We start from the raw sequence: 27,706 nt of genomic DNA, 5'->3' as shown, positions 1-27,706 counted from the left end.
GGCCTCATAACATATGTTGTTGTCCTAGTACTAGAAAGGCAGGGTGAACTTCAAACCCCTAAACACTCACTCAGTGTTGTCCTCTCTGTATCTTGTTTATTACTTATTGATACTGCCATCATTCCTTAGTGGAAGTTCTCTCAATTTTGCCATTTCTCTCAGATTTTTCAGAGATTTTACCTATTTTCATTTTTCACATGCATGTTAATGTGAGGTATTCAGGCAGGATTGATTTGCATGGATTAATTTTACCAGAGAAATTATCTGCAACTGGCATGCTGCCCTAAGGCCATAGGAAGATATGGAAATTATTGGACCTTGTGAGACTGGATACAGGTGGCAGATAAACAGTCTGCTGACCATCCACCTGGAGTTCTCAACGGAACAAACTACTCTCCTATTTTCCTTCTGGTATTTGTCTGCATATCATAGAAGAACATGAATGCACTTTTTCCAGTTCCCTGATACCGCACTATTTCTTTCTACACCAAATAAATGGAGCTTATTCATGAATAAAAGGGGCTGTTTAACTATGAAAACAATGTACATGGTTGTTTTGGTATTTAAAAGACTCTCCAATTTGACCTCTTAATCATCCAATCCTTATTTCTTCTGTCTTTTACTAATTTATTTTCCCACTCTAGAATTTTAGAACCAGTTCCTCTTCAATCTCACTTCTGTTCTACCATTGTTTTCCAGTATCTACTATATCTGCCATGTCACACTTTTGTGATTTTCAATAAAATCAATCTGCTGATTATACTCAATTTTCCTTGCTTTTTAGTGATATGTCGACCCTTTCTATTTGAAATATGGCATTTAGTCAACATCTCTGATCCCAAGTATACTCATAAATAATAAGGTCATTTGGGTATATCTCCTGTTCTTTTCCCACTTGCTGCATTTCATCTTTCATGTTCACACTAAAAGTATGCATTTATCAACTGTTTGATTTCCAAATATATGGCATTAAATGATATACATTTTTTGAACAAAGTCAAGTGAGGGAGCTGCTGACTGATTGAGTTTAAGTTCAAATTTGTCTGTGGGACACGATATGAATCCAGCGTGATTTATGTAGAAGACTCTGATTTGAGCAACATGGCTGCTCTGGCAATGGATCATGTCCAAAGCTATGTTCTGTCCAGAATGCAGACATGTCCTAGATGATGGTATGTTCTGACTGGATTATAGACAAACCCTTATTACAGCCCTTTAATCCTTGACAATGAAGGTAATGTTAGATTATAGAAGGAAGCAGCCATGTTTCAAAGCAATACCTAACTAATTAGTGATACATTGGAGAAAGTATAAAATCTGAGGAGATTTGAAAGAAGTCAGAGATAGGATATTCACAGGAGACTAGAAGAGGAGAAGAGAATACTCCAGTGCAGTGAGAAAGGGAAAGGTGTGGTGTTGTGGGATGTGCCAGGTGATATGTATTTATGTCAGTTTTACTCTGGCAATTTTACAGAGATAGGTTACAGAGAGAATGTACTAGACACAAGTAAAGTCAGAACTATTCAGAGAATAAGTATGATTAGAATTTATTGCCAATATTAATTTGAGTCCAGGGAGAGCAATTCAATCAGAAGGTGAAAGAAAAGGTTCATTGAATCAGTCAATGTGGACGATTAGGTTGAATGGAAGCTAGAAGCCTCCAAGCTTAGGCCTAGTGAAAGAACAGAAAAGGAAATGCTTGGGGCTCACAACTATGTGTAGTCACACAGCTTGCATACGGTGCTCATCTCATTACTTTATCTGTGGAAATATGTGAGACATTTTCAATAATGTGTATATATATTTATACATAAACTTATGATGTACATATACATATATACTATTCAGTTTGCATTTTATGGAAGTCATAGGTCTTTCTATGATGACAGTCCACATAGGGACAATTCCTGAACTCTATAATGGAATTTTTCTGAGCTAACTCTTCATTAGTCTCAATTTATTTAAGAAATTCCAATAATCTCAGAAAGTGAGTAGGGAAAGAGTGACTGATGAGCCCGCATTGTTTCCTTATACTAGATGGCAAATTCTTATTAATCAGAACACTATATTGGTATTGAGTTTAAGGTGGGCAACAGAAAGCAGCAAAGGAGGCCGTGGGAACATTCATTAGACTGACCACTGCAACAAAAGATCTGAAATGAGTAACTTAAAGGATAGAATAATTTTATTTTGAATCACTGATTTAGAAGTTCATGACACAGTCCGTGTCTGCGTCGACATTTGGTAAGTTTGAACATCATTCATCTCTGGGATCAGCTGGAGTCCTGGTGTGAGGATTGATATTGGGAGTCTATGAGGGTGACCCTGCTGAGATTTCTACCGTTGGGATATATAAAGACATAAGTGGTTACCTATTTTAGCAAGGCAGGACTTCCAGTGGAAAAAGGGGAACATCAACTCAGCCAGAAAATCTTCAATCCAAAATTTGTCCTGCCTATAAGAATTTTGGATGTAGTAGATACTAATAGAACAACCAACCAATGTCTGGCTCAACTTGAGACCCATTACTAGGGGGAGAAATGAACCATGTCACTATTAATTATGGCTATGGTTACATAACCCATCATAATCGTCTCCGGTAGGTTTCATCCAGCATCAGATGGGGATAGATGCAGAGACCCATAGCAAAATATCAGGTGAAGCTTGAGAAGTCTTGAAGAAGAGTGGGGGCGGGGGGGTAGAATTAAGTGAGCCAGAGGTCTGATGAACACAACAATCACATCTACAGAGCCAAGTAGCCTGAAACCATTGAGGTTTTATAGAGACTGTACCACCAACTAAAGAGCGTGCAGTAACTTGACCTATGACCCCGACACCTTTGTACCAGATGTGCAGCCTGGTCTTTATATGGATCCCCTAGCAATTGGAACAGGGGTTGTCTCTGACTCTCTTTCCTGCTTTTGGATTCTCTTCCTTCACCTGAAATGTCTACTTGGGCCTCAGGAGAAGAGGAGGAGCTCAGTACTGCAGGGACTAGATGTCACAGTTTTCTCATTTCTCAGGTGAAGGGGAAAAAGCAATTCGGGGAGGAATTTTCAACGGAGGTATGATAGAAGAGGAGGGTAGGTCCTGTGACTAGAATGTTATTTGAATAAAAAAGTAAATCATAATATTTTTATTATTTCATTAAATTAAATATTAAATAATTAGCAAATTATTTAACATCCCTTATTTTTCCAAGCTTTCAAATGGCATAAATAGAAATGTATATTACTGTTTGGTTGTACAATCTTATTGAGAAAGATAGATGCCTTACCTGCTCAGAGAATCATCTTGAGCTAAATTGTACATACTGCATATTCCATGCAATATTATTACAGAAATGTATATGTCCTAGGAAAATTTATATATTTACAGACACCAATAAAGTCAATGCAGCCTTAACAAGATTTAGCATAGGAGATGCCAAGATGCTGACACATAATTACTTCAGCATATTGCTTGATCCTATTTCAAATTTCCTCAATGCTCAAAATATTTCCTCAAAAATATGGATCCAAGACAACTTCAAAATGGCTAGCTAGCTAGTTCAGCAACAAAGACTGTTCTAATCGGGACTCCAGTTAAGCCCTGAACTTTTTTAGCACACAGTTGTTAGCATCAGCAGAGATGTAAAGAACAGAGCATTTAAAGAAGTTTTTTGATAAATGGCCTTTAAAAAAACAAAGATACAGGTCTGCTACTGGTGGTTCTCCTGTTCCACTTCAAAGAAGAAAATCAGCATCAAAGGAGCTCTACATGGAGTTTACTTCAAAAGTTGAATGCTAGCTACTAACCAAAAAATAATAATAATAATGCCCTTTGGTTTAATTGCAGACATATCCTTGCCTTGCTGGTTTTAGTGGGATTTCTTGAAGAATCTCTCCATTTAATTTGGTATTGGCTGTCAGTTTGCTGTACATTGATTGCATTAATTATAATAGATAGGTCTTTGAAACAGAAACTAAACAGAGACACAGTGAAACTAATAGAGGTTATGAACTAAATGGGTTTAACAGATATCAAGAGAACAATTCACCCTAAAACAAAAGAATATACCTTCTTCTCAGCACTTCATGGTACCTTCTCCAAAACTGACCACATAGTCACTCAGAAAGGACGCCTCAAGGGATACAAGGAAATTGAAATAATCTGATGTATCCTATCAGATCACCATGGCCTAAGACTGGAATATGTTCTTCAAACTTGGCTGCCTTGTCTGGCCTCAATGGGAGAAGAAAAACCTAGTCTTGCAGAAACTTGAAGTGACAGGGTTCCAGGATACCCAGGGCTCATCCAACTGCTCAAAGACTGGGAGGGGAAGGCAGGAAGAAATTGGGAGGGAGTGACCAAGACGTAAAGTGAATAAGTAAGAAATAAAATAAATACATTTTTAAAAAGCATCATCATCAGCTCCTAGTTACTAGAACAAAATACAATGTTTCTTCTCATGGCTTTCTAGGTCATAAAATATCCACCTACGTACCAATATCATATTGTCTTCCTTGTAAATTAAATAAGTTCCTCATGAAGAGAGTTTATATCTAAGGACCATGGCCATTTCTTAAAACTCAACCTTTATATGTGAGCCCTTAGGTACAAGACCATGGTACATTGATAGAGTCTATATTTCCAATATATTTACAAAGCCTCCTTTAACAATTAACTCCTTTCCTTTTCTGCAGGAAACATTTCCTTATCAGATATACCTCACCTACTCAGAAAGGAGACAAACATAGCAGAGATAATGTAAGAGTCTGGGAAAGGGAAACCCACAGGTGTGCTTGTGTAGAAGCAGTGGAGGCCCTCCCCTTAGTACCCCCTCCTCCCTGCATTGTGCTATAAAGGTAGGTTTCCCCAGAGTGCTCAGTACCTTCTGCCACAATGAGTGCACTCCTGTTCCTGGCCCTTGTGGGAGCTGCTGGTGAGTTTCATGTCTTATCCCAGGTCCTGCTCTTTCTTCCAGAATCTTTGCACTACACCATCAAGGGTACTTTTCACCCTATCTCCATTGCAATGTCCTCATTCTTCCTCCAGCAGCATCTCTGCGTCCAATCTTCCAAGCTTCTCTGTAAGCCTGAAGATTCTTGCACTTTCCACTCTCATGTATTTTGTAGGTTGAGAGTCTAGAAAGAAAAGCATATGAAGGTTCCTGGAAATGAATCAGCAGGCCTCCTGCATGGGGCCCGCACTTGGGGGATATTGCACTCAAGGCTATCTTTACAAAGGAATACTCTTAAGTTTTAAGTTGAAATCCTCATTTCCTGCATATAAATATCTTTAAATCCTTACCTTACATGCCTAGGATAATGACTTGGAATTACACAGGACATTTCGCCACTTTACATATTTTTTAAAACTACCAAAATTATTTTAAGACTTAAAAACATGCAATCAAAATAAAAATTATCTTTGGCAATAATATTACATTCCCCCTGTCCTATGTAATGCCTGATATCTATTTGTCCTTAATATACACACTTGGGCTATAAAATCTTGTGGGTACATAAAGCACTACATATCCAGAATATTTTCTAAAATTTTCTAAGATTGTTCCAACCATCCTAAATCATTTAAACTCTTTTAGCCTCAGGAGGTCTGTGAATGATGAACTTGAGATCAAAGTAAGGTAGTGGATTGAACCATTATATCTGTACCCTATTCCTCTGATCTGAGAGCATTGCTTGCACTGTCCCTGACAATGCATTAGAATGCAATCACCTACAAAATATTTCTCTATGTCCTGATGTTTTGTATATTGGACAAGCATTTTTAAGTCTACTGGCAATACAGTGTCACTTTTTTAACTTCATTTATTATACTAAGGATATTTAATTAGCTGAAAATTGACAAAGGCTCTACCTTCCAGCACGTTGATAAATTGTCTTCCCTATGGCCTTCTTGTGTTTATTAAAGTTGCTTACCCTGTGGATGATGATGACAAGATCGTTGGAGGATACACCTGCCCTAAGAACTCTGTTCCCTACCAGGTGTCCCTTAACTCTGGCTACCACTTCTGTGGAGGTTCTCTCATCAATGACCAGTGGGTGGTGTCTGCAGCTCACTGCTACAAAAGGTAAGTGGAGGACAATGACAGTATAGAAGACATACTTGAATGTTCTTTATTTATTATTCATTATTTTATTTATGTACATTTCAAATGTTATTCCCCTTCCCAGTTTCACCTCTAAAAACCCTATCCTGCACTAACTGGGTCGGTCATCAAGCTTCCACAAGAGCAAGGGACTCCCCTCCCATTGATGCCAGATAAGGCAATCCTCTGCTACATCTAATATGATATATAATGCTTATAAGAAATGTGTCTGTTGAATGAGGTTCTCATAATCTCAGTGATAATAATCCTTTGAATGCAGTCTGACTCTACTTTATACTAAACCCTACCTTGTTCCCACTGAAATATTTCTTTTGACTACTAGATACATTTTTGGTGTGTTGTGCTCTGCTACGTATTAAGTTGGAGTGATGTGTCCTTTCATTTGTACTCTTTGGTTGGTGGTTTAGTTCCTAGGAGTTCTGAGGACAACTGGTTGGTTGATACTGTTCTTCTGATGGGGCTGCAAACCCTCTCAGCTCATTCAGTCCTTCCTCTAATTTCTCCATTGGGGTCTCAACACTCACTCCAGTGGTTTGCTGCATGCATTTGTATTGGTCAGGCACTAGCTCAGCCTCTCAAGGGCCAGCTATACCAGGCTTCTGTCAGCAAGTGCTTCTTGGCATCAGCAATAGTGTCTGAGTTTGGTGTCTGTAGATATGCTAGATCACTTGGAGGGCAGTATCTAGGTGGCCTCTGGTCAATATCTGCTCCACTCTTTGTCCCTGCATTTCCTTTTGACAGAACCAATTCTAAATTGATATTTTTAAGATGGGTGAGTGGCCCCATCCCTCACCTGGGGGCTGTGCCTATCCACTGGATAAAGTGTCTACAGGTTCTCTTTCCTTTGTTTGGTATTTCAGCTAATGTCATCTCTGTTGGGTCCTGGAAACCTCTTGGGTCCCTGGTATCTGGGACTTTCTACTGGCTACTTCTATATCACTATGCCCAGGGCATTGGATAAGATCAGGCCTGAACTGTGGTTGTAGGTGTATGGGAAGAAACAGAGAAGATAGATTACTGTCTACAACTTATTTCATGAGTTCAAGGGGAATAATGGTACAGAATAGGAAGCTCTGACACCCATAAACCATCCAAAATAAATGATGTGTAGAGATAATAAGAAAGAGATAATTTGATTTTATGGAAGCACGAATGAAACATGAAGTCACAGAAAGAGTCTCATAAATAGAAATACTTTATTGTCTGTAGCACATTGATAACTCGGAATTTTCAATGAGTGTGGACAAAGTGTAAGCTTATTAAGACTTCCAGTTTGAATTAATTGCACAAAGTGAGGGTCAATTTCTATACCAGATGATGTCACACCTGAACTTGCATCATAATAATGAGTAAACAAAGAATTAAATAAGTAGACAAACACAGAAATAAATATAAAATGGAAAAAGAGAAAAGTGGCTTTATATTCTCACTATAAAAGCCAATGAAAGAGCTGGCAAAGGTTTTCACAACTGGTACCTGAGTACTGTAGCCATAAATTGTATCTGAGTTTTCAAAGTACAGCTTAATATGGCTTTATGTTTCATTTTCTTCACCTATTCTTCTTATACTCTATTAGGGGTTGAGTAATAAATTCTGTGAACAAATTTAGCTCTCAATCTTGAGTATGGGTAAAATGGATAAAAAGAAGTGACTAAGACATAGTCTGCATAGACTCATACACTAGATTGTGACTAACTAGGTTTTCAGTTGGGTTCAAGATAATAAGCCAAACAAAAGACCTCTGAATGCCATTGTGAAGGGTTAGACACCAGAAATTGATCTTTCTTCCAGAAATAAAATCTTTTGAAAAGATTGGGAGATCAAAAATTCCAGTGTATTATGGACAAGAACATAGTGGATGAAGAGAGGTTTAAATGATCCTTAGTGACTTAGTCCTATATATTTTCTAAATATTACAATGAGAGCAATCAACACTGTAGTACTTCACCTCAGACCCTGTACCCCTTCTATCTCCACAGAAGAAAAGGAATGTAAAACAAAAAACTGTATGCACCATTCCTATTCTTCTATAGTACTAGAGCAGGGTGTTTTATTCTGCAGAACCACACAAGTATGAGGACCTTGGAAAACTTGTGATGTTTGAGTCATAGAGTAACAGACAATGGCATGCCTCTTCTTCCCAACAGCCGCATCCAAGTGAGACTGGGAGAGCACAACATCAATGTCCTGGAGGGCAATGAGCAGTTTGTCAATGCTGCCAAGATCATCAAACATCCCAACTTCCAAAGGAAGACCCTGAACAATGACATCATGCTGATCAAGCTCTCTTCTCCTGTGACCCTCAATGCCCGAGTGGCCACTGTGGCTCTGCCCAGCTCCTGTGCACCTGCAGGCACCCAGTGCCTCATCTCTGGCTGGGGCAACACCCTCAGCTTAGGTGGTAAATAAGACCTGTCACCTATTACTTCTATCTATCTATCTATCTATCTATCTATCTATCTATCTATCTATCTATCTATTTATCTATCTATCTATCTCCTTTGTATTCTCTGTAATCACCCACTCCATGAAATTATCCCACTGGCTTCAAAATGGTAAATTTATTAGAGATGCACAGTACACTTCTGTTCTGCAAGACATCCTAGAAATATTTGCACAACAAATGAATTGATCCCAAGTATCTGGCCAGGCACATGCAGAATGTACTATTATTATTTCATGAAGGATATCAGCAGTAAATAGTGTCAAAAGGAAAAGCTATTCTTTTTGTGGAACTTAATGTCATAAGAAATAGCCCATTTTTGCCAGCTGGATCAACACTGGATTGCTATCTGAATAAATGAGTCTTTATTCTTTTCCTTTCTTCAGTCAATAACCCAGACCTGCTCCAGTGCCTGGATGCCCCACTCCTGACTCAGGCTGCCTGTCAAGCCTCCTATCCTGGAAAAATCACTGATAACATGGTCTGTGCTGGCTTCCTAGAGGGAGGCAAGGATTCTTGCCAGGTGATTGCCTCCTTCCACTTGCCCAAACCTCTGTTCTTTTGGGCATAGAGCTTAGAAGCTTAGTAGTGGGAAGCAAAATGCATGCTGTGGAGGTTCTATGAGAACTGAAGAGATTTCCTTTGGATTTCAACACAGTAAAGAGGATAGAAGATGGGCTATGGGGGAACAGAAAAGGAACAAGGGAGAATAAACAGGTATTAAGTTTAGTATATGCAGCCCCATTTCATATGTCCTTTCTTATGCACTGTATTCCTCTTTTCCAGGGTGACTCTGGTGGCCCTGTGGTCTGCAATGGAGAACTCCAGGGTATAGTCTCCTGGGGTGATGGCTGTGCCCTGGCAAATAGTCCTGGTGTGTACACCAAGGTCTGCAACTATGTGGAGTGGATTCAGGACACAATTGCTGCCAACTAGAGATCCCTATCCCTCTGCAGTCTCCTTTTCAATAAAGTGAAATTTTCATTACTGTCTGTGTTTCTGCCTGAACTCTTTAGCCCCTGAGATTTAAGGATAGCTTTCACTTCAGATAACTCTTCTCTTATCTTCAGTGTTCTGGAAAGCATCCTTTCTCTCAATGTAAGTTACATATAGCAGAAATATATGCAGAGACAAAGCTCCAAAGTCAAGTGTTAAACAAAAAGCTATGTGCTGCCAGAGCTTTCAGTTTCTGGTTATAACATTCTCACCAACCCCAAAACAAAAGAAAAAATAATATAAAACAACAACAAAGACAAACAAACAATTACTGAATAAAAGATTATCTATGCCAACTGTTTGATTTTTTTAAATTCAGTAATTTGAAGGATTTAAGGCCAGAAGGTCAGATAAATTACATCACATTGAAAACTCACTGTATATTGAATGTGTAGACCATTTGTTATGTGCTTGATCTCAACCTCCACTATCCAATCACAGTTTGCTGCTATGGACAATCTGATGCAGAAACATATTCCACTCTTGGGAGTAAAACAAAATGTATTCCCATAGCATTTCTGTTTTTAAAGAATCCAAAATTCTTATTATAAAAATTCTAATAAAAAAAAAGAAAAAGACAAGACTGTCTACTCTGAATCTTTTCATTATAGTAATTGAAATTTTAGCCGATGTAATAAAGCAACTTCAGGAGAGCAAAGGAATTTAAGTTGGAAACAAAACAGTCATAATATTATTATTTGCAGATGATATAAAGTATAAATAAGCACCACTCAAAATTCAACCAGGGAACTCCTACAACTACTTAATACCATTAGTGAAGGGGCGGGACACAAGATTAAATAGTAATTCAGTAGCCCTCCTATATACAAATTTTTAAAACTTGTATTTGAAAAGAAATCACAGGAAAACCACCCTTCATGATAGCCATACATAATATAAAATATGTCAGGATAATCCTGATGAAGCAACTGGAAGACATATCTCAAAACTTCAAGTCTTTGAAGAATGAAACTAAAGATGGTATCAGAAGGTGAAAAGATGTCCCATCCTCATGGATTGGTAGGAGTCACATAGTAAAAATCACCATGTTACCAAAAGCAATCTACAAATTCAAATCAGTTCGTATCAAAATTACAACAGTTTTTTATACACCGCTAAAGGACTATATTCAACTTCAAGTTTCCATTTTTGTGAGTTCTGTTGTTCATTTCCAATATTTTATTATTTATTTCAAAATTTGAATTTATTATATTCTTTTTATGATTGGTGACATAGCAGTTCACACTGAGAAATTAAATATATTTCTATATTTTTGAATGGGGAATTTTTTATATGATACATTTACATTATTTTTTTGTCTCCAACACTTTCAAGAGCCTCCACATCTTCCTCTAGACAAATCGACTCTGTTTCCATTTCTTGTTACACAATAAAAGGAATCTGAAGAATCTTAATAAAGTAAATAAAAACAAACCACAATAGAATGAAGTAAATAATCTCACAGAAGAAAAGAGCCAAAAAAATATAAGAAGCCTATAACAACTTGGAGAAACATAAGTTCATATGTTCATGCACAAAATAATCCCATATAAACATATTTCTAGACATCATATATGTATGCAAAGGACCTATAAGTTTCAAAAAAAAGCTATACCTAAACATTATTAATCAAAGAGTCTCTATAACATCTAAAGATGCCATTGCTTTCCTTTGTGTTTACTGCTTGGAAGAAAGCCTGCTTTAAAGAGTGATTTGTACACCCAGTGAGACACCAATGAAGAAAACTAATATTTCAGGGTCAACTGTACATAACTTCAGGGTTGGTAATGGGGTCTCTATCCATTTCAGGCTCAACTCTAGGACCACACCTGCTGCATATCGATGTAAGCACTGTGCATACTCTATAGGCTTCTAAGAATTCATATGTATGATTGCCCTGCAGTGATTATACAACCCTGTTTCCCTGAGTCCTCCAATTCATATAACTCTAAAAATCTTTCCACCTTCACTTCCACAGGGTTCCATGAGCACTGGGGAGGGGAAGGATTTGATTAGGTATCTCATATGGTACCGAGTGTCACAAAGTCTTTCTGATGCTCAACATATTGTCCAGGCAAAGATCTCTATCTTTCTTACCTTCTACTTAAGGAGAAAACTTCTCTTATGATAGCTGAACAAGATACTAATTTAGGACTGTAGCTGAATGTTGTAAACAGTTATTACTACTTCAGTTTAGCAGAACATTAGAGTTTGGTTTTCCTGTTTGTTACTGGCATTAGGTTCTTGGCCACCCCAAAAGTGTCAAATATGGATTACAGCTCATAGAGTGGACCTTAAGACCAAATATAGAGTGGACCAAATATAGAGTGATTATTTACTCCCACAAGCTTTGTGACACTATTGAACTAGGGAACCTTTATAGGCAGGTCATTGTTTTATATCAAGGTTTTGTAGATGAATTCATGTTTACCCTTTGCTTTTGGAAGAGTAAACTGCCTTTGGTATCATTAGCATTAGTACATATGAGTGAAGGACATACATAGGCATTACCCTTGACTTCATGAAATTCACAGGGAAATGGATAGAACTAGAAAATATCATTCTGAGTGAGGTAACAGTCACAAAAGAACACACATGGTACATACTCACTGATAGTAAATATTAGGGGGGAAAAGCTCATAATATCCATGATACAAATTACAGACCATATGAAGTTCTAAAAGAAGGAAAACTGACATGTGGATGCTTTCGTCCTACTTGGAAAACAGAACAAAATAATCATGGAAGTTGGAGGGTGAAAAGGCCTTGGGAAGAAAAGAGGAACAGGAGAAGAAAAGGGGGCAGGATCAGGTTTGAAATGAGACTGGAGAGATGTACAGAGGATCAGAAAATTGAACAGAGGTGTGTAACCATGGGGGATGGAGAACTGAGGGTAGCTACCAGAAAGCCCCAGAGTCCAGGAAAGCAAGTAGTTCCAAGGACCCAACAGAAATGACATAAGCTGAAATACCCAACAACGGGGAGAGATAACCTGTAGAGACAATATATCCAGAGGTTAGGTACGGCCCTTGTTTGAAGGATGGGGACACCCACCCTTCTCATAAATTTTAGCCCAGCATTTCTCCTGTCTAAAGGAAATAAAGGCACAAAGAGTGAAGAAGACTGAAGGAAACTCCATCCATAGACATGGGGATCCATCCCATATGCAGCCACCAAACCCAGTCTCTATTGCTGATGTCAAGAAGCACTTGCTGAAAGGAGCCTGATATAGATGTTTCCTGAGAGGCTCTGCCAGAGCCTTACTGATACAGATGCAGATGCTTTCAGCCAATCATTGGACTGAGTACAGGGACTCTAATGGAGAAGTTAGGGGAAGGACTGAGGGAGTTGAAGTGTTTTGAAACCCCATAGAAAGAACAATATCAACCAACCAGACCAACCCGAGCTTTCAGGAACAAACCACCAAACAAAAACAATACAGCTGTATATATATCAGAAGATGACCTTGTTTGGCATCAGTGAGAGGGGAGGCTCTTCCTCCTGTGAAGGCTTGATGCCCCAGCGTACAGGAATGCTAGCGCTGTGAGGCTTTAGTGAGTGGGTTGGTGGAGGAGCACCCTTATAGAAAGTGGGGAGAGAGGGAGTGAAATAGGGGGCTTGGGGGGGGGGGACTGGAAAGGGGGATACCATTTGACATGTAAATAAACAAAATATACAAAAACAATAACAAATATTTTAAACAGAATATTGTGAAGGTATTGTCTTTACTTGTGGAGATTTTCCTTCAGTTTGTGAGGAGTAACTGATACCCATGGCAAAAGCTAAGTTGCTTGGTGGATTCAACGGTGCCTCTTTGGCTAAAAACTCGATTAGATGAATGGAACCCATTCATGGCACTTACAGCTGGCTACAGAAGATATCACATAAAGTTCTATATCTTCTCTTATTGGCCAATTTTGTTTAGATTGTCCTCATAAGGGGATGTATGTTAGGTAAATTCTATTAGGTTTCCATATGACCATTCAAATGGCTCTTAATTTTAGCAACTTCTACCTCTTTTCTCCTTTACCATTTGACCTAACTGTTAAAGTCCCTCATTTTCCTTGTGAGATCTACCTCAAGACCCTATCCTTTCTCTATACCTAACTTTTTTGGTTAGATGGATTGTAGGTATCATATCGAAGTAACAGTTAAAATTAACATATAAACAAATGCATGTTATATTTGTCTTTTTTCATATTATCTAATCATGATGATTTTCATCCATCCATTTACCTGCAAGTTTTCTATTCTTTTTGTAAATACCTGAATAATGTTCTATTGTGTAAATGTACCATATTTTCTTTATCCATGAATCCATGGATTAACATGTAGACTGTTTATAATTTTCACTATTATGAATAAAGCAGCAATGCACGTGGTTGAACAAAATGAATCTGTAGAAGGATGAATGATGTTTTGGTATATATTCAAGAATGGCATTGCTGGATCTTGAGGTAGATTATTTCCCAGCTTCAAAAGGAAGTGCCACACTGATTTGCATAGTGGCTGTACAAGAGTCCACAACCCCTGACAATGGATGAGTGTACCCTACCTTCCACACTACATTCTTGCCAACATGGGTGGTCATTTGTTTTACTGAGTTGGTCATTCTGACTGCTTTGAAAAGAAATCTCCATGACAAATGGTATTGAACATTTCTGTAAGTGTTTATCAGATATTTCCATGCAATAGGGAATTTTTTTTAATAACTAGTTCTTGTAGAAATGATCTGAGTTGTCATTCCTATTTCTGTAGAGATTTGATGTGACAGCGTGGATTGGTGCTCTCTGGAAAAGTGACTCCTCCTTGTCAGAGAAGAAGGGGAGACTTTCAGGGGAGAGCCATGTGTGAAGAAGGCCTAGGAGAAGAGAGGTTGCTCTGATAGGGTTGTGAAATGACTAAATAAATTAATGGAAAAAAAGAAAAATAAAAGAAACATACTATGAGACAATTCTTCATACTATTCTGCCAATGTTTGTAGTTTAGTTTAATTGTTGATATGAATTCATAACCTATTTGATGTATAGTACCTTTGTCTGAGTGGTGTTCCTTTGTACTATATAAAATGAGCACATTTTGAATCTTCTTTAAGTTATTTTGAATGAACATTTTCAACTTACATGTAATTGAAAATATTTTAACTTATTTTGCTCTTACTGAATCATTAAATGCGTAGTTTTGATTACAAAGAATGGAAAAACTAAAAAAAAAAAAGAAAAAATTTTAAACTAAAACAAATAAAGCAGCTTCATTCTCAGCAATAAATGACCAATTAGAATTGACAGCATTGACATCTATAGATTCTGCAAGTGCACGACAATACAACTTCTGGGGACACTTGAGAACATATATAAATGTAAGTGACCTAAAAGGATTGTGGTCACTGCTCCTTCTTTTGCTACTGGATGCAGCTATTACTGTATCTGTTGCTCTCGCTCTTGTTCTTAATGTAGACATTACTGATTGCTAGATACTGGATGCTTTTTGGAGACATCCCTAAAAGAAGTTACAAAACTAGCCAAAGAAATCCAATGTCTCTAATCAGCAAGAAGTCATCTAACATATTGATGTCTCATTTCTCCTATGGCCTTCTTTCTCTTCTACATAGTTTTGGGGAGTTGGAAGATTTAAAGATGGGAGAAAGGTGGTAGAAAGTGGGACAGAAAAAAATTATAGAAAGGCTGGTTAAAAACTCCTTTGCATTTCTTCCATTTTATTTCATGTTGGCTATCAGCTTCCTATAGAAAGACTTTATTATGTTCATGGATGTCCTTCATATCCCTAATCTTTCAAAGAATAGGAATTTGTGCTCGATTTTGTCACATGCTTTTTTGGAATCTAATAAGTTGATATTGTAGTTATTTTTTCTTTAACTTTCTTTTTGGATATTTTATTTACATTTCAGATGTTATCCCTTTTCCCCATTTTCCCCTGACCCAGAAACCACCTACCCTCTTCCTGCTTCTATGAGGATGTGCCTCCACCCACTCTCAACTTCCCACCCTCGAATTCCCCTACACTGGAGTATCGAGCCTTAATGGGACCAAGGACCTCCTCTCCCACCTATGCTGAACAAGGCAATCCTCCCCTACATATATAGCTAGAACCATGGGTCCCTCAATATGTGCTCCAAAGCTGGTTTAGAACCTGGGATCTCTGGTTGGTTAGTATTGTTGCTCTTCTAAGGGGGCAGCAAACCCTTTCAGCTCCTTCAGTCTTCTCTCTAACTCCTCCATTGGGAACCCCATGATCAGTTCAATGATTAACTGTGAGCATCTGCCTCTCTATATTTCAGGCTCTGGCAGAACACTAAGGAGACTGCTATATCAGGCTCCTATAAACATGCACATCCTGGCATCTACATCAGTGTCTGCCTTTGGTGACTGCACATGGGATGGATACCCAGGTGGAATGGTCTCCAGATGGCCCCTCCTTCAGTTTCTGTCCCATGCTTTCTCTCCATATTTACTCCCATGAGTATTTTGTTACTCCATCTAAGAAGGACTGATGGACCCATACTTTGGTCCCTCTTCTTTATGAGATTCATGTGGTCTGTGAGTTGTGTCTTGGGTATTCCGAGCTTTTGGGCTAATATCCAATTATCAGTGAGTGCATACCATGTGTGCTCTTTTGTGATTGGGTTGCCTCACTCAGGATGATATTTTCTAGTTCCATCCATTTACCTAAGAATTTCATGAAGTCATTGTTTTTAATAGCTGAGTAATACTCCGTTGTGTAAATGTACCACATTTTCTGTATCCATTCCTTTGTTGAAGGACATCTGGGCTCTTTCCAGCTTCTGGCTATTATAAATAAGGCTGCTATAAACATAGTGGATATATATGAACATATATATCCTTATATGTTGGAGCATCTTCTGGGTATATGCCCAGGAGTGGCATAGCTGGGTCCTCAGGTAATGCTATGTCCAATTTCCTTAGTAAGTCCCAAGACTGATTTTCAGAGTGGTTGTACCAGCTTGCAATCCCACCAACAATGAAGGCATATTCCTCTTTCTTCACATCCTTGCCAGCATCTGCTATCACCTGAGTTTTTGATCTTAGCCATTCTGACTGGTGTGAGGTGAAATCTCAGGGTTGTTTTGATTTGCATTTACCTGATGACTAAGGATGTTGAACATTTCTTTAGGTGCTTCTTGGCCACCCAATAATCCTCAGTTGAAAATTCTTTGTTTAGAGCTGTACCCCATTTTAATAGGGTTATTTGGGTGTCTAGAGTATAATTTCTTGAGTTCTTTCTATACATTGGATATTAGCCCTCTGTCTGAAGTAGGGTTGGTAAAGATCTTTTCCCAATCTGTTGGTTGTCATTTTGTCCTGTTGACAGTGTCCTTTGCCTTACCGAAGCTTTGCAACCTTATGAGGTCCCATTTGACAATTCTTCATCTTAGAGCATAAGCCATTGGTGTTCTGTTCAAGAACTTCTCCCCTGTGCCCAAGTATTCAAAGTTCTTCCCCACCTGTGGGGAGCTGACAGAAGGAAGCTACCATCCTTGCAGCCATCTTGAGCCATATACCCTGACAAAAGACTTAATTACAATAGCCTACAACAGCTGAGAACACTTTGATAACATCTTTCTTTGGATACCCAGGATCTTTCCTTGGGTGTGTGAGATTAAAGGTGTGTGACTTAAGGGTGTGACTTAGAGATCAGATTTAGAGACAAGACCTAAGGGCATGACTTAAAGGCATGACCTAAAGGTGTGGCTTAGAAGTGAGACATATAAAAGGCAGAGACAGACAGAAGAAATTATGAATACAACTTGGAACTAGGAATTAGGTTAGAGAGTACAACTTACAGTACAACTTGGAACTAGGAATTAGGTTAGACACTTGCAACAGAGAATTAGGCACTTGGCACTTGAAAAGAAGCTTGGAACTTGGAGGCACTAGGGACTAGGAACTAGGGACTAGGAACTCAAGACTTGGGATTTGGACTAGGAAGAGAGACTGAAGAATAAACAGGATTGAATCATACTCTGTCTGGTCTCCATTCTTCACATCCATTCTCTCTCTCTTGCTGAACCCCGACCCGCAGACCAGAGCTGCTTGGGACAGTGCGGGCTAACAAGTTAGTTCCCAAGGCTTTTGGCAGTGCGGGTCCCAACACTGACAGAACAGTCCAAGACATTTCTAGCCCCCAAATGCGGGGCAGCTCGGGCTGCAACACACCCTCTCGGTTCCCTCCATCCCTCTGTTTTATGTCTACTTTATTCCCCCTGCTAAGTGAGATTCAAGACTCCTCACTTTGGGCCTTCTTTCTTGTTTAGCTTCTTTGAGTCTGTGGGGTGTAACATGGCACCTATATTTTATGGCTAATATCCACTTATAAGTGAGTACATACTAAGCATGTCCTTTGGGGAATGGGTTATGTCACTCAGAATGATAGCAAAATTCATGATGTCTTTGTTTTTAAGATCTGAAGTGTATTGCCCTGTGTAGATGAACCACATTTTCTTTAGTCATTTTTCAGTTGAAACACATATAGGTTGTTTCCAGTTTCTGGCTATTACAAATAAAGCTACTATAAATGTAGTTGAGCAATTGTATTTGTGACATGGTTGAGCATCTTCTGGTTGTATAGCCAGGAGTGGTACAGCAGCTGGGTCTTGAGGTGGAACTATTACCAGTTTTCTGAGAAATTGCCAAATTGATATCCAAAGTGTTTGTACAAGTTTGCACTCCCACCAGCAATGAAGAAATGTTCCCCTTGATCCACATCCTTGCCAGCATGTGCTATTTATTGAGTTTTTTATCTTAGCCTTTCTGATAAGTATAAAATTGAAGCTCAGAGTTATTTTGATTTGCATTTCCCTGATGACTAAGTACCTTGAAAATTTCTTTAAGTGCTTATTTGCCATTCAAGATTCCTCTACCAAGAATTCTGTTTAGCTGTTTAACATTTTTTTAATTGGGTTATTTGGGTTGTTGGTGTCTAACTTCTTGAGTTCTTTGTAAATTTTGGATATTAGCCCTTTGTCAGACTTAGGGTTAGTGAAGATCCTTTTTCAATCTGTAGGCTGCATTTGTTCTATTGAATGTGTCCTTTGCCAAAAAAACAAAAAAACAAAAAAAAAAACAAAAAAAAAACAAAAAAAAAAACTTTGTGGTTTCATGAAGTCCCATTTATCAACTGTTGATCTTAGAGCCTAAGCCATTGGTGTTCTGTTCACAAAATTGTCTCCTGTACCAGTAGGTTCAAGGCTATTTTTCACTTTCTCTTTTATGAGATTTAGTGTATTCAGTTTTATTTTGAGGTCCTTGATCCATTTGGACTTGAGTTTTTTGCAGTGTGATAAGTATGGATCTATTTTCATTGTTCTACATATAGACATCTAGTTAGACCAACACCATTTGTTGGAGATGCTTTCCTTTTTCCATTGTATGACTTTTGTTTCATTACCAAAAATCAAGTGTCCTTATGTGTGTAGCTTTATTTCTGGGCCTTTGATTTGACTCCACTGATCAACCTTTCTATTTCAGTACTAATACCATGGAGTTTTTATCACTATTGCTCTGTAGTACAGCTTGAGGGCAGGGATGGTGATTCCTGCTGAAGTTCTTCAATCTTTCTTGATTTTTGGCTATGCTGGGTGTTTTGTTTTTCCATATAAGGTTGAGAATTGCTCTTTCAAAGAGTATTTTAAAATGTGTGGAAATTTTGATAGAAATTGCATTGAATCTATAGATTACTCTTGGCAAGAGAGCCATTGTCACTATGTTAATCCTACCTATCCATGAGAATGGGAGATCTTTCCATCTTCTGATATCTTTTTCAATTTCTTTCTTCACAGACTTGAAGTTTTTGTCACATAAACCTTTCACTTGCTTGGTTAGAGTTATACCAAGATATTTTATATTATTCATGTCTATTGTAAATGGTATTGTTTTCCTAATTTCTTTTTCAGCTAATTTATTGTTTGTATAAAGAATGGCTACTGATTTCTTTGAGTTAATATTGAGTCCGGCCACTTGGCTGAAGGTATTATCAGCTATAGATATTATCTGGTAGAATTTTTGGTATCCCTTATGTATACTATCATGTCATTTTCAAACAGTGACACTTTGACTTTTTCCTTTCCAATTTGTCTCCCTTTATCTCCTATAGTTATTTTATTGCTCTGGCTAGAACTTAAAGTACTGTTTTGAATTGATAGGTAGATACTGGACAGCCTTGTCTTGTCCCTGACTTCAGTGGAAATGTTTTAAGGTTTTATCTATTTAGTTTAATGTTGGTTCTTGGCTCACTATATAATGCTTTGGTTATGTTTAGTTTTATGGCTATGTTCCTGATTTCTCTAATGTTTTTAACAAGAACAAGGATGTTGGACTTTGTCAATGTCTTTTTCAGCATCTGATGGAATATTCATGTGATGTTTTTCTCTGTTTGTTTATGATGTGGATTGCATTGGTGGATTTTCATATATTGAACCATCCCTGCATCCCTGGTATGAAGTCTACTTGATCTTGGTGGATTATGTCTTTGATGTTTTTGTGAATTCAATTTGTGAGCAATTTATTAAGTATTTTTGAATCAATGTTTATAATAGAAATCATATTGAAGTTCTTTCTTTGTTGAGTTTTTCTGTGGTTTATATTTGAGAGTTACTGTGGCCTCATTTCTCTCTATTTTGTGGAATAGTTTGAAAAATATTGGTATTAGCTTTTTTTTGAAAGGCTTATAGAACTCTGCACTAAAATGATCTGGCCCTGAGCTTGGTTTTTGGTTGAGAGAGTTTTGATGAATGCTTCTACATCATTAGAAGTTATGGGGTACTTATAGTTTATCTGATCTTGGTTTAACTTTAGTAAGTGGTATCTGCCTAGGAAAAAATGCATCCATTGCCTTAAGACTTTCCATTCTGTGGAATACAGTCCTTTGAAGTAAGTCTAATGATCTTTGAATTTCCTCAGTATCAGCTGTTTTGTCTCTATTTTCATTACTGGTTTTGTTTATTTTGATACAATCCCTCTGTATCTTCATTAGTTTGGTTAAGGATTTGTGTATCTTGCTGATTTTCTTTAAAAAAATAGTTTTTTATTTTATTCCTTCTTTGTATTATTTTCTTTGTTTCTAACTGGCTGATTTCAGCCCTTTCTTTGAATATTTCCTGCCTTCTATTCTTTGCTGTGCTTGCTTCTTTTTTATCTAGAGCTTTCAAGTGTAGTTGTAAATTGCTAATATTCGAACTTTAATTTTGTTCTTTATTTCTTCCTTGACCAAATTATCATTGAGTAGAGCATTGTTCAGCTTCCATGTGTACGTCTGCTTTCTGTTGTTTTTGTTGCTCTTGAAGACCAGCCTTAGCTTGTGGTGATCTGATAGGATCCAAGGGATTATTTCAATCTTTTTGTATCTGTTGAGTTCTGTTTTGTGATCAATTATATGATCTGTTTTGGGGAAGGTACTATCAGGTGCTGAAAAGAAGGTATATTCTTTTGTTTTAGGATGAAATGTTCTATAGATACCTGCTAAATCCATTTGGTCCATAACTTCTGTTAGTTTTGATGTGTCTCTGTTTAGTTTGTTTCCATGATCTGTCCATTGATGAGAGTGGGGTGTTGAAATAATATTGTATGAGGTGCAATGTGTGCTTTAACCTTTAGTAAGGTTTCTTTTATGAATGTGGATGTCCTTGCATTTGGAGCATAGATGTTCAGAATTGAGAGTTCTTCCTGGTAGATTTTTCCTTTGATGAGTATGAAGTGACCTTCCTTATTCTTTATGATAACTTTTGGTTGAAAGTTAATTTATTCGATATTAGACTTGCTACTCCAGCTTGTTTCTTGGGACCATTTGCTTGGAAAATTGTTTTCCAACCTTTTACTCTGAGGTACTGTCTGTCTTTGACACTGAACTGTGTTTTCTGTATGCAGCAAAATACTGGGTCCTGTTTTTGTATCCAGTCTATTATTCTATGTCTTTTTATTGGGTAATTGAGTCCATTGATGTTAAGAGATATTAAGAACTAGTGATTGTTGCTCCCTGATATTTTTGATGTTACTTTTATGTTTGTGTGGCTATCTTCTTTTGGGTTTGTTGAAATAAGATTAATTACTTTTCTTGCTTTTTTTTTTTTTTTTTTTTTTTTTTTTTTTTTTTTTTTTCTTGCTTTTTTTAGGGTGTAGTTTTCCTCCTTGTGTTGGAGTTTTACCTCTATTATCCTTTGTAGGACTGAATTTGTGGAAAAATACTATGCAAATTTGGTGTTGAAATGGAATATCTTGGTTTCTCCATCTATGGTAATTAAGAGATTGCTGGGTATAATAGCCTAGACTGGCATTTGTGTTCTCTTAGGGTCTGTATAACATCTGCTTAGGATTTTCTAGCTTTCATTGTCTCTGGTAAAAAGTCTGGTATAATTCTTAAAGGTCTGCCTTTTTCCCTTACTGCTTTTAATATTTTTTATTTGTTTTGTGCATTTGATGTTTTCACTATTATGTAACAAGGGTATTTTCCTTTCTTTTCCAATTTATTTGAAGTTCTTTAAGCCTCTTGTGTGTTTATGGGCATCTCTTTCTTTAGGTTAGGAATGTTTTCTTCTATAATTTTGTTGAAGATATTTACTGGCCCTATAAGTTGGGTATCGTCACTCTCTTCTATACCTATTATCTCTTGGTTTGGTCTTCTCACTGTGTCCTGAATTTCCTGAATGTTTTGAGTTAAGACCTTTTTGTATTTTGCATTTTCTTTGTCAGTTGTGTCAATGTTTCCCATGGTATCTTCTGTACCTGGGATTCTTTCTTTTATCTCTTGTATTCTGTTCATGATGCTTGTGTCTATGACTCCTCATCTCTTTTCTACATTTTCTAGCTTGTCCCACTTTGTGATTTCTTTATTGTTTTTATTTTCATTTTTAGATCCTGGATGGTCTTGTTCAATTACATCACCTGTTTGGTTGTATTTTCTAGTAACTATTTAAGGGATTTTTTTTGTTTGTTTGTTTCCTCTTTAAAGGCTTCTAGCTCTTTACCTGTGTTCTCCTGTATTTCTTTAAAGGAGTTATTTATGTCCTTCTCAAAGTCCTCTGTCATCATCATGAGATGTGATTTTGAACCAGTGTCTTGCTTTTCTGGTGTGTTGGGGTATCCAGGGCTGGCTGTGGTTGGAGAACTGGGTTCTGATGATGCCAAGTAGCATTGGTTTCTGTTGCTTATGTTCTTGCCCTTACCTCTCGCCATCTGGTTATCTCTGGTGTTAGCTGTTCTTGCTCTCTCTGACTGTGGCTTGTCATTCCTGCAATCCTGTGTGTCAGTAGTCCTGGAAGACCAGTTCTCTCTGGAAATAATTTGGTTATGGAGATCTGTGGCACAAGGTCAACTCCAGAGTATAGATGAAAACTGGAAGTATCCTGTCCTTGGATGTTCCTTGGTTCCTGTGTCCTGATTGTTGGTTCCTCTTAAGCCAGGAATTTGAGCAGAAATGGTGGTCTTACCTGTGTCTGCACTCCTGGGAGACCAACTCTTTCCTGGTGATATTTGGGTATGGAGTGCTGAGGCACAGGATTAGCCCAGGTGCTGTTAGCTACAATTCTTAGCAGAAGGGAAAGTGAGGAGTTGTCAGGAACATGGCCTGTGACTTTCAGATAGTCATCCCAAATGCTTTAGAGGAATGGTAAAAATTTGCTACAGAAGGAGCAATGATCCATAGTTAGAAAGTTTACTCTAGCTCAAACAGGAAACTCCTTTTTGTTCAGAACTGTCATAGCCACAGTTCGCAAAAAGTGCAGCTATTGATTAGTGCGATGTAATGTCAATTAGATGTACATTCTTGAGGTCTTTTATCTGTTGAAGCTTTATATTTTTCTTTTCATTACATCAGGAATAAATTACCCTGTACATTGTGGTCATGGTACCAGGAATAAATAATTAAGAAATTTTTAACTTAAAAAAAAAATAAAATAAAACAACCTATGTGCTACTAGTGCCCTAGCATATTTTTCAGGCAGAACACCATTGCAAATTGAAGGGTTTATGGGTGGTTTGGTGCCTATGTTTCTCTTTTAGAAGCATGCACAGTACCTCTCTGTACCATAGAGACAAGCCTCTATTTAGACAGCAGCCCAACTGTTCAATGAATTTTGTAGGTGTTTTCTTCAGTAACAGTGAATTGCTGTGTGTTTGTGAAGAGTAACCTATAATAATCTCAGCAACAATCTGGGTTGCTTGGGAATTTCACTGGTTTATTTATTAAAGAGTGGGGAAAAAAAGGACAGAAATTTGTGTGCTTGGTATAATGAAGAGCATCTCAAGTAATTGGATAAGAGCAAACAGTGATCAAAATATATTTCATAAAAATGATATTTTCAAAAATAAATGAGAGACATTCTCTCCAAAAACTTTCTTAGAGGCCAGTCTGTCCAAGATAATTGTCCTAGTGTAGTACTGTGAACAGCAGCCTGGTTCCTGGTTGAGCTAAGGCTAGAAACCTTGGTAATCCTAAAGGGAAGGTAGGCATTTCACCCTGCTCCCGGGGAAACAGACTCCTGACACAAGGTGGCAGACCTCCATAGATTTGTGGCCATCAGTCATATAAGGGCAATGCCCCAAGCCTTTCCACAGGTAGAGATGACCTGTGGTCACATAGCCTCAAGACAGATCTCCATTTTAATGGGGTACCTAAAGGCCTGGAGGACTTAGCCAATAAACTCTCCTTCCCAGATACTCCTCCTTGCAAAAGGTATTTCATTTCAGGCCAGCCCTGAGAAGTGGGGTACAATTTTACTCATCCACTTTCTGCCATGACAAAAAAAAAAAAAAAAAAAAAAAAAAATGCCTTAAAATCATGGACTGTCTCTTTTCATTGGGATCTGCTTAGGCGAGCCAAGGAGAAGGCCTTCGCTTAAAGAGCTGCTGTCTAGTTTCCTGTAGAAGGCCTCTCTGTTCCCCCAGCCACGGCTGCCACCAAAACCAAGCCCAAGCCAGCAGCCCACCAGCAAGCCAAGGAATCATTCTCAAGGGATCTACCCCGAGCTTCATTTCCCCTTCGGCCCTGGGCTAGATCCAGCCTGCAGGCCCCCACTTCATTCTCAGCTCTTCCATGGCTTCCAGTGGTTCCTGGGTGCCCAAGAGCCTAAGAACCAGACGGTCCAGGCCTCTCTGCAGGTCTGGGGACCCCCAAGCCACTTCCAGCTGTCCCTGGGACCTCAGACAGTGCTGCCCCATTTCCAGTGCAGTTTCCCTACAGCTTCCCTGCAACTGACAGCCACCCTGCAATGGCATGGGTAAGCTCTGCCAAACTCACACGTCCCGCCTCCCCGAGTGGCCAAGCCCTATGGCAGAGCAGACATTGGACCCCACTAACCCTACATACTTGTTATAATTTAATTCAATTTCTAGAGTCTAACATCCTGATATAAAACAAGTTCCTCATATCTGACTGAGGCAACATCCTCAGCTTCGGCAGTAAGTAGGGCCACCTCTTCTTCCTCCTCCTCTTCCTTCTCTTCCTCCTCTTCCTTCTCTTCCTCCTCTTCCTCCTCTTCTTCCCCCTTCCTCCTCTTCCTCCCCCTTCCTCCTCTTCTTCCCTCTCCCCCTCCCCCTCCCCCCCTCCCCCTCCTCCTCCTCCTCCTCCTCCTCCTCCTCCTCCTCCTCCTCCTCCTCCTTCTTCTTCTTCTTCTTCTTCTTCTTCTTCTCAGTAAAACTCAGCCCATCTCTCAAACCAATCCACTGGCTTTTAGACCAAAAATATATTCCAAATATATTTGCACAAAAATATATGTTCACACTGTGCATATAGTTTTGCAAGAGATAAAAGAGAAATTTGCAAAAACAAACCAGCTGATTACCAGAATGCTATCAGGGACCATGCAGAATGTCATTGTTCGTTTAGCAAAGATGTCAGCTAGAAATATTCTGGGGTCAAAATGTTGAAACTTAATATCTTAGGAAACACTTCACTGCTTGTCTGTTTTTTCAACACTGGGTTGTTGTCTAGGTGCCGTAGTCTACATTCTTTTTCTTTCCTATCAATGAGTACAATTCCTAGATGCCCCAGTGCTGCCTCAGACCAACTGTGAAACCGCCTATCCTTGAAATATACCTGATAACATGGTCTGTGTTGGCTTCCTAAAGGGAAACAATATTCTTGCCAGGTGACTGGCAGCCTTCACATAAACAGATCTCTGTTCTCCTAAGAGTAAGGCTTGAATGCCTGATGCTATGAAGCAGAAAGTTTTCTGTAAAGATTCTATATGAAAGAGAGAATATCTGCCCTAGATGTCAACTCTTTGGTAAGAATAGGATCTGAACTACCTTGAAAAACAAGTGGAGCCACAAGTTGGCTAAAATGGGGTATTAAGTTCAGTGTAAATGTGGCCTTTTCCTACATGCCCCTTCTTTACACACTCTTCCTCATTTCTGGGGTTTACTGGTGGCTCTATAGTCTGCAATGGACAGCTCCAGGGAATTGGTTCCTGAGACTATATCTGGTCCCTGAAGGACAACTGTAGTGTGTACACCAATGTCTGCAACTATGCGAGCTAGATTCAGGACACCATTGCTGCCAACTAAAATGTCTAACCCATGCAGTCACTATGTCAATAAAGTAAATTTGTTCTCACTGCCTGTATCTGCCAAATCTCTTTGGCATCTTGATCGTGGGAAAGTTACTTCTATTTAAGGTCAGATCTCGTCCCTTGAGAGATCTAAAGAGCATACAGTATCTCAAAATAAGTTATTTGGAATAGAAGTTTATCAGCATATCAAGACCCAAAACTCACCAGCAGAGCAATCAAATTCTGTACCATATTCCTTCATAAAAGGTGTCTTATGATGAATAGTGTTGGCAGTACTGATTCTGACCTCCAGTGTGCTAGCCCAGAATTTTTTTTTGCTGACCCCAATCTTCAACACTCTTGGAGATCTCTGAAATACTGGCATATTATTACTAACTTATAAGAGCTCTAGAGTCTTGGAAGCAAATCTGCTCATACCATAGAATATGAGGTTGAATATAGCCAGCAGCAGTTTCTGCTGTACAGAAAAAGGGAATTCCTTGTGTGTATACAACATCCAAGAATAACTGGCTCTTAATATGTCTGGCATCAGCACCTGCCCAGATGCCAATAAGTAAAAAGATTCCAACATCACCCAGTGAACCCTTTATCTGCTAGACAACAACAAGAGAACATAAGAAGATTATCCAATAATTTGTTGGGTTTTTTCTTTAATAAAGAGATTTTAAATTTTTTTCTGTAATCTAATATAATAATTTCATATTCTTCTTAATTCTTTTTATCAACACAATTCTTTTTGTATTTCTCTTTTTGTTATTAAGCAAGCAGATTTTTTTTTAATCTTAAATACTATTCATTTTCCTTTCTGCCTTATTCATTATCTTCCCTTTAACCCAAGCTTCTATTTTTATGTTTCCATTTCTATGTGTTCTTTCTTCTTATTGTTATTAAAATTTTTACAATACATTAACTAATTCATATCTTTAAAAATTTAGTTTTCATTTTCTGTTCTCTTGACAACAGTGGAATAGCAGCTAACTTTAGGACATTTTAATGTGGTTGTTTTTCTTTTTTATTTGCTAACTCTGGTGTTGAATTATGATTGTCAACTGAAAAAAAAATCCAGAACCACATTGAAGACAGGCCTATGGGTATACCTGTATGGATTATGAACTATTTTCATCTCTGGATGTTTGTAAAGAATTTCTTGTGTGTGACTAAACCACCCTGATCATGTCAGACATTGTCCAGTGGAATATGAAAAAGACTGAATAAAGAGTAGACAGCAAGGTGAGCATAAGCATGCATCATTGTTTCCATCTGACCTTGCAATCAGTGTGACCAACCCAGCCAGCTTAAGTTCCATTAACATATCTTTACGACCATGATGGACTGCCCTCAATCTGTGACTCAGAATAAGGCCTTTCTCTCTTAAATTGCTTTTTTCAGGGTATTTTAGAGAAAATAATATAGCTAACAAAGTAGTGTATCTCTAATAGTGGTAGCTTTTTGTTGTTGTTCCTGTTTTGCTATCTGAAGGAAACCAGAACATACCCATCAAGAGAAGACCATTCACTAATACTAGTGGATAACTCCAAATCTAATGATAGAAATATCCATCCTAACAGATATAGAAAGAATGACACAGAGACACAAGAACAGCAAAATCTAG

The 27,706-nt window shown here is 38.1% G+C and overlaps 1 protein-coding gene and 1 gene segment (V, D, J or C); both read left to right on the top strand.

Moving 5' to 3' along the window:
* Window positions 1-27,706, top strand: part of LOC117721013 (T-cell receptor beta-1 chain C region-like) — a 381,561-nt gene that overhangs the window by 321,101 nt on the left and 32,754 nt on the right.
* LOC117721015 (anionic trypsin-2-like) lies at window positions 4,885-9,523 on the top strand. Of its 2 annotated transcripts, none has more exons than XM_076913474.1 (5): window positions 4,885-4,924; window positions 5,917-6,076; window positions 8,263-8,513; window positions 8,945-9,081; window positions 9,345-9,523. In XM_076913474.1, exons 1-5 carry the CDS (start codon window positions 4,885-4,887, stop codon window positions 9,492-9,494), a joined length of 738 nt encoding a protein of 245 aa, XP_076769589.1. In that variant the 3' UTR covers window positions 9,495-9,523. The 2 variants fall into 2 exon arrangements, with proteins under 2 accessions (XP_076769589.1, XP_034375587.1); XM_034519696.2 differs by having other exon boundaries at window positions 8,263-8,516.

This window comes from Arvicanthis niloticus, chromosome 15, assembly GCF_011762505.2.
Source record: "Arvicanthis niloticus isolate mArvNil1 chromosome 15, mArvNil1.pat.X, whole genome shotgun sequence".
NCBI lineage: Eukaryota > Metazoa > Chordata > Mammalia > Rodentia > Muridae > Arvicanthis > Arvicanthis niloticus.
Note: the sequence above shows the minus strand (reverse complement) of the source record. Positions and strands in the feature narration are given on the sequence as shown.

Excerpts from the sequence above, each read along its gene's own strand:
- LOC117721015 (XM_034519696.2), top strand. The coding sequence starts at position 4,885 with ATGAGTGCACTCCTGTTCCTGGCCCTTGTGGGAGCTGCTG. Across the intron at positions 4,925-5,916 it reads GGCCCTTGTGGGAGCTGCTG|TTGCTTACCCTGTGGATGAT; the intron begins GTGAGTTTCATG and ends TGTTTATTAAAG. Across the intron at positions 6,077-8,262 it reads GCAGCTCACTGCTACAAAAG|CCGCATCCAAGTGAGACTGG; the intron begins GTAAGTGGAGGA and ends TCTTCCCAACAG.